This window comes from Vicia villosa, unplaced genomic scaffold (genome assembly GCF_029867415.1).
Source record: "Vicia villosa cultivar HV-30 ecotype Madison, WI unplaced genomic scaffold, Vvil1.0 ctg.000939F_1_1, whole genome shotgun sequence".
NCBI classification, from domain to species: domain Eukaryota; kingdom Viridiplantae; phylum Streptophyta; class Magnoliopsida; order Fabales; family Fabaceae; genus Vicia; species Vicia villosa.
This window is the reverse complement of record NW_026705421.1, coordinates 363435-370858: the sequence shown is the minus strand read 5'-3', so window position 1 is coordinate 370858 and position 7424 is coordinate 363435. Positions and strand designations below refer to the sequence as shown.

At 35.5% G+C, this 7424-nt stretch overlaps 1 protein-coding gene across 1 annotated transcript; it reads right to left on the bottom strand.

Moving 5' to 3' along the window:
- Positions 1-5457: 5457 nt before the first annotated feature.
- Positions 5458-6180, bottom strand: LOC131632412 (secreted RxLR effector protein 161-like). The gene has a single exon (XM_058903158.1). The coding sequence runs from the start codon at positions 6178-6180 to the stop codon at positions 5458-5460; it is 723 nt and encodes a 240-aa protein (XP_058759141.1).
- Between the last annotated feature and the right edge of the window lie 1244 nt (positions 6181-7424).

The following is a 7424-nucleotide window of genomic DNA, read 5'->3' as shown; positions in this document are numbered from 1 at the left end:
GTGTCTTTAATTAAATCAAATGTTTTTTAATATATAAATGATTTTTTATCTCCACTAATAATTATTGAAATGTAAATGAATTACAGGAGACTTTGTCGCAATCGGTATCCACCGGTGAGGACCAGGATGATAGGAGCGTACTTAGTAGAGCACTAGATGCTCCTGAGTATCCCGGTCGGGTGAGGGGTAAGGGTCATGGTGTGACTCCAACCTCTTTTTACAAGCATTCTAGGAGAAGAAATCCTACCAATGAAGAAGTGTTGCAAAAATTGCAGGAATTGCAAGCACAAGTCTCTGAATTGCAAAGAGATAAAGATATGTATATGAGAGAAAAGTGCAATATTTCATCGGTGAAAGAAACTAGTGATAAAGCTAGTTTCAACTGTCAAAGAAAACTTCCCGAGGTAATTATAAATTTTTTTCCTTACAAATTGTTCTATTTTATTAATGATAATGACTTTATATTTACTATTGGTTTAGGGCATTTCATCTTGCCAACTATACTTATCGTCATCGAATTATCGCCTAGTTGGCAAGGGAAAAGTGCACAACACTGTGGGAGATTTACTTCACCATAGACCGCTCCCGGATGGACACCTGAAAGTATCAGTTGATGTTGTATTAGATCATGATGCGGTGGTACCGGTACCTGACATGGTCTCAGAGACAACATTGATGCGAGATGCAATAGGGTCATTTGTTGCATGGCCCTCGGAGCTCATTATCATTGGTGATGAGGTATATTGAAAACCATTATGAATCATTTAGTTTTCGAATGTCAATTCTGCACCGTTACGTTAATTATTTTTTACATTTTAATTTTAGACTGCTCCTACAAAACCCGCAATTAAGGGCAAAGGGATTTTACAGGAGGAGGAGTCTGTTGCATCACTAAAAGAGGTACATTTAAGGTGTTAATATATAATTTGAATCTAAAACTGCATGATTTTATATTTTACCGATTGTTATATGATTTTTAGGCATCTGCTCGGGGGTCACAACAAGTGACACAGCAAGTTCGTAGCGTACCACCCAAGGGTCCTCCGAAGCAAGCGGCAAAAAAAGGTGGTGCTTTTGTGCCTCGATACCGGACGATGCTCGGAACACTTGTTGATATGTCCGATTTGAAGGATGGTGCTCTCCGTAATATCAATATGGATGAAGGTATCTTTGGTGTTGAATTCATGTCAAATATTGCAATAGATGACTTGGAAGAGATTTTTACGCATGAACAACTAGGCGTCGCTAATATGCACTCCTATATCCGGTAATATTCACTCATCCGATATATTCTTTAATTAGTCGAACAATTTATTTACACATTTCAATGAAAATAATCTAATGTTTATTATGTTTTTATTTAAGGTTGTTGTATGACAGAGTGTTGCACGGGACTGCATTGTCAAACAGATTCCGTTTCGTGTCTTCCGCCCATTGCAGCGGAATGACAATTGCTTCGGAACCGGAATCATTTAGACAACGCTTATTCGATAGATTCCTGTCCTCCGGCAATATAGAAAGTCTGATTCTTTGGGCGTATAATACCCGACCAGTAGGCTTAGTTTCTCATTCTTGATTCATCTAATCTTTGTTTCTTTTGCGTAGCAAAATTTTCATATAACCTATTGTTTTAATTTATAGAGCACACTGGTTGTTGCTTGCTATCAACCCTATAAGAGAGGTGGTATATTTTCGGAATTCGGTAGATGGTGAGTGGAGCAATTATCCGGCTATGAAGGAAATGATTGATTTGTAAGTGGGATCGTTCTAAATATTCGTGTATATTTATATATTTAATTATTTGTGAGATTGAACTAAATATATGCTTTTATATTTTTGTTAGATCAATACAAGTGTTTCGATGTCAACGAGACGCACAGGTATCCCGGACAAAATCAAACAACATTACTTGGATCAAAGTGCAGGTACATTATTTTTCACAATTTTGCTTATAATATTTATGCTACTTGATAAAACAAGGCGTACAACTATAAAATCTTATTTGTTTTTCTATGTAGTGTCCGATACAGCGAAACAGTTCAGATTGCGGATACTATGTTTTGAGGTTTATGAAAGAAATCCTTCAAATGAATCAATTAGAGATTCCAATCACGGTATGAATTTATAACTTAATTAGATAACTTCTTATAATTTATTACATTTAACTAAATCATTCATATTATGTTTTTGTTCTGTAGTACTTTGACGAATTCCGTGCTGCTTCTTACACGAGACTTAAGTTGGAAGAAATCAAAGAGGATTTGTGTCAATTTTATATTCATCAGCTATTCATGTAGGATTTGTGTCGATTTGAAGTATAATATTATAGTACTCTAGGATATATGGTTACTAACTTTGTTCATACTGTTGCCAATATTTGAAGTATAATATTGTTGATGTTACAGATTTAGTTTGTTTGACAGGAATTATAATGATGTATATATATAATTTTGGATATTAATTATAATGGTATTATATTAGTATATATATAGTCCTACCTATGGTTGAAAATATATCGTCGAAAATATATTACAGGTCGAAAATATTACAGGTTGAAAATATATTACAGGTCGAAAATATTACAGGTCGAACTGGGAGGCTGAAATTACAGGTTGCACTTTAAAATACCTCATTTAGAAACGACAGCGCTTTTAAAAAACGCTCTTAAAGGGCCACCTACTAAAGCGCTTTATTACTAAAAGCGCTGCCTAAGATTAAAAAAAAATAATAATAAAAAAATGCTACCAGAGCGCTTTTTCCAGAAAAAGCGCTCTTATAGAGGGGCTACCAGAGCGCTTTTTCTGGAAAAAGCGCTCTTATAGGGGGCTACCAGAGCGCTTTTCTGGAAAAAGCGCTCTTATAGGGGGGCTACCAGAGCGCTTTTCTGGAAAAAGCGCTCTTATAGGGGGGCTACCAGAGCGCTTTCAGAAGCGCTTTCGTTACCTACGCCAGCGCTGGCTTTGGCAGCGCTTTAAAGCGCTCTTAAAGCCCAAAATAAGCGCTTTTAAAGGGTGTTGTAGTGTCACAAGCAGAAAATTGTTGCAAGATCAATTATAGAGGCTAAATCCAAAATTCTTGTCTAAGCATATGGAATTATACATTTTTTTTTCGAGAAAAGGTCTTGTCTAAACAACTCAGTATTGTGCACAATCCTGGTTGTGATCAAATTACAGATGTCCTAACCAAGCCTCTCTCCACTGCCAAGTTTCTACTGTTTCGTTCCATGCTCAAGGTGGTTTCTAAGGAAGTTCCACCTTGATCATGAGGGCGTGTTAGATAAATTAGTTTTAGTTTACATTTTAGACATGTGCTAGAATTAGTTTGCCAGTTGTTTCTAGCTGTTATAACTGCCTTAACAGAATCAATTATGGATAACATTGTTTATAAATAGATGCTACTGCATCATAACAACACAATGTAATATTTCTATATTTTCAACAAATAGAACTTTCTATTTTCTCTCCTCGATTCAGATTTACTTTAAGATCATCATGCACAAGTTAATCCTCACTTCGCTAATATAGTGTCTCAACATGAGCTTCATATTAAATCAAATCCGGTCTTTTATGAAAGAACAAAACACATTGAGATATACTATCCCTTTATCAAAGAGAATGTTCAAGAAAATCTCATATCCACTTCCTATGTTAGGATAGGAGATCAAGTAGCAGATTTTTTTTACAAATGCATTAAACTGGTTGCGTATTGATTTCCAGCTTGAAGGGTAGTATTAAGAGTTACATTACAATAATATATTACAAGGTTTAGTATTAAGTGTATGGGCTTGTTCCATTTGTCGTTTATGTATTACTCTTTTAATCTATTAATATAAATATGATCTTATAGTTTATGATTGATCATTCATATTCCTTTTTTTCCTACAAATGTCCAATTTTGACAATTGCAGAATGACTACAACAACAAAATGAAAAACTATTAAACATATTAAAACATTATTGTCCTTCATCAATAACATTTAATAATATCAAATCTATAATCAGTATTGTCATTTAAGCTTTCATCTCCCATGCACTTTCGTTGTTAATATGTTAAGAAGGTAATGTTAGATATTTCCAAAATATTATTTGGAACTTTAAATATGTATTGATTGGAAGCAATAATATCAAGTAATGACTTTATGTTTTGATGGTAAGGCGTTATGAATTTATCACCCAAGTATTGTGTTCAAACCTTAGTTGGACCATTTTTAAATGAATTTTATTAATGCATGAGTAAAGTGAGGGAATCTCCCGTGGTGGGGGCGAAAATTCACACGCTTTGGTAACACATGTGTCTTTTGCGATGAAACCATTTAAATTCGACTAGAGGCGTTAGCTTCACTATAATAACCAATATATTCACATCATAGTTATACATATCAAAATCCACTTACATTACTCTTGCTAATTAATCCCTTAATATGTTCTTTGCATGCTACTTCGTGGGGATATCTTAATCCAATTTTCCAAGCTACAACATGAAAAAAGAAGGGAAAAAAGAGAAGTTAGAAACCCGTATACAATAAATAATTTCCTTAGAAAATCAGAGCCACTAATGATCTCAAACTTTGCCAAAAAAGTGGAACTCCAACATCTCATCGCTAGTAACATGCACTTCCTTCTCTCATGTCTAGATTCACGCAAACTTTGGCAAAATCAAAATATACACTAAAATACACACTAATATGGTAAGAGATAAGGTCATGCATGGAAGGTTGGTAGGAATTAAGAAAGAAAAACAAAAAAAAATGACAAAACCAACACCCCAGGGAGAACCACCAGCTCTATGGAGAAATTACCAACAAGTACTAGTGTTGCAGCACCTCTGATGGAGTAGCCATTATTGTATCGTAAATTAAGTAACCAAGAGTTCCACAATTAAGGGTAATGGATAAAATCAAAAGCTAGTGTTCTGTGAAGCCGAAACTACAAGTTGATGACCCTTTTGATGGAAATAAGGCCTTTGTGTTTAGACAAAGTGTTTGAGACTTGAATAAAAACTTGATAAGTTGGAGAATTTTTTATGGAGGAGAAGAATTTGTATTTTTTTATGCAAATGTGTGGGATTACATCTCTATTTATAGTACTTTAAGGAGAACTCTAAACACACTAATTCTAGAAAGTTATCAACCCTAAAAATTCCAAGAGTATTCTACAAAATATTACAATAATAAGAAATATCTAGACACTCCAAACACTATAATATCAGACTCAAATAACTAAGCCCAAAATAACCAAATAATAAATTCAGACTCAAATCAAGTTTAAGATTTCAATATCCCCCCTTAAACTTGGTTTGTGACTCCAAGCATACTCCTTCGCTTCACGAAAGTTTCCTACTTGAGTGACTTGGTGAAAATGTCGACAGCTTGATCTTGAGACATCACATACTTCATCTTCACCTCCTTCTTCTTGATGCATTCTCTTATGAAGTGGTAACGGGTGTCAATATGCTTACTTATTTCATAAAAAACATGATTCTTTGGCAAAGCAAGTGTTGATTTATTGTCAACACATTTTCTTGTGGTATTTTTAACTCTTTCAACAAGTTCCTTAGCCAAATTGCATGACAAACGCATGATGTGGCAGCATTATACTCGGTTTCACAAGTTGACAGTGTGACTATTGGTTGCTTCTTTAACATCCAAGTGAAAGCAGTATCTCCCGTAAAGAACACAAAACCGGTAGTGCTCTTTCTATCATCCAAGTCTCCACTCCAATCGCTATCACTATAGCCAACAATCTCATAATTGTTAGAAGAGAAATAATGCAAATCAAAGTTTGTTGTACCTTTGATGTATCGAAGGATTCTCTTTGCTTCCTTGAAGTGAGTTGTTGTTGGAGCTTCCATGTAGCGACTTACAACTCCTACGGCATAGAGAATATCCGGCCTTGTACTTGTCAAGTAATGTAGACTTCCAACCAAACTTTTGTAAAGAGTTGGATCCACAATCTCTCCATTTTCATGCTTGCTCAACTTGCTGCCACATTCCATCGAGGTGTCAACCGGATTGGCATCATCCATCTTGAACTTCTTAAGGACTTCTTTGGCATAGCCTTCTTGGGTGATGAAAATTCTTTTGTCTTCTTTCTTTACTTTGATGTCGAGATAATATGCCATGAGCCTTATATATGTCATCTCGAATTCAATTGACATGTCTTTCTTGAACTCTCCGTACATGCTTGGATTGTTCCCTATGAAAATCAAGTCATCTACATATACGCACACAATCAAAATATCTCTACTTTGCGCTTTGATATAGAATGCATGCTTAAATGGACACTTGATGAAGTTCTTGTCTTGAAAGTACTTGTCGATTTGAACATTCCAAGCTCTTGGTGCTTGCTTGAGACCGTACAATGCCTTCTTCAACTTCAATACTTTTTCTTCTTACCCTTTTACTTCATAGCCCAATGGTTTCTCGATATAAACTTCTTCTTCGAAAAAACCATTCAAGAAGGCCGACTTCAGATCCATTTGATATATCTTCCATTTATTTTGAGCTGCCAAAGAAATAATCAGTCTAATAGTTTCAAGACGAGCAACTAGAGCAAATACCTCATCATAGTAAATTCGTTGTCTTTGAATATATCCTTTTTCCACCAACCTTGTTTTGTATCTCTCCGCGTTTCCTTTTACATTCTTCTTTGCCTTGTACACCCATCTTACTCTAATTGCTTTGTGTCCTTGTGGAAGTGTAGTAAGTTCCCACGTATCATTCTTCGTGATTGACTTGATTTCTTCGTCCATGGGATCTCTCCACTCTATATTTTCTACCACTTCTTTATAGCTTAGAGGCTCACAATCACCAAAAAGACAAAAGAGGTTAATGTCATTTTGATTTTCGATTACCTCATAAAGCTCTTCAATGCTCTTTAGTTGTGGTGTCCTCTCACTTGAAGTTGTTTCATTCAACCTTGGTGTCGGTGAGGAAGGCGGTGTAATATATTCCTCTATCATTGGTTGTTCCATTTCATATTCTTCTTCAAATTAAGGAAGAAAATCATACTTGTCTTTTTGAAAACTCCAATCCCAACAATCTTCTTCGTCGAACTCCACATCGCGACTTATGAAATTATTTCCAATATTTAAATTATAGATCTTGAACCATTTGGAGCTTGAGTCGTAACCCACAAACATGTACTTCTCACTTTTATCATCGAGCCTTGTTCTCCTTTCGTCTGGAACGTGGGTATAGGCAATGCTTCCAAATACTTTGAGGTGGGAGATCACGGGCTTCCTTCCACTTCATGCTTCTTGTGGTGTCTTCTCATGCACGCTTCTTCATGGGGAACATTTTTTTAAGTAAACAGCACATTCTACTGCTTCGGCCCAAAACTCCTTCAGCGTCTTCTTGCTCTTGAGCATGCTTCGCACCATGTTAAGTATGGTCTGGTTATTTCTTTTTCTACTCCATTTTGTTG

Coding starts and splice junctions, on each gene's coding strand:
- LOC131632412 (XM_058903158.1), bottom strand. CDS start 6,180: ATGTACGGAGAGTTCAAGAAAGACATGTCAATTGAATTCGAGATGACA.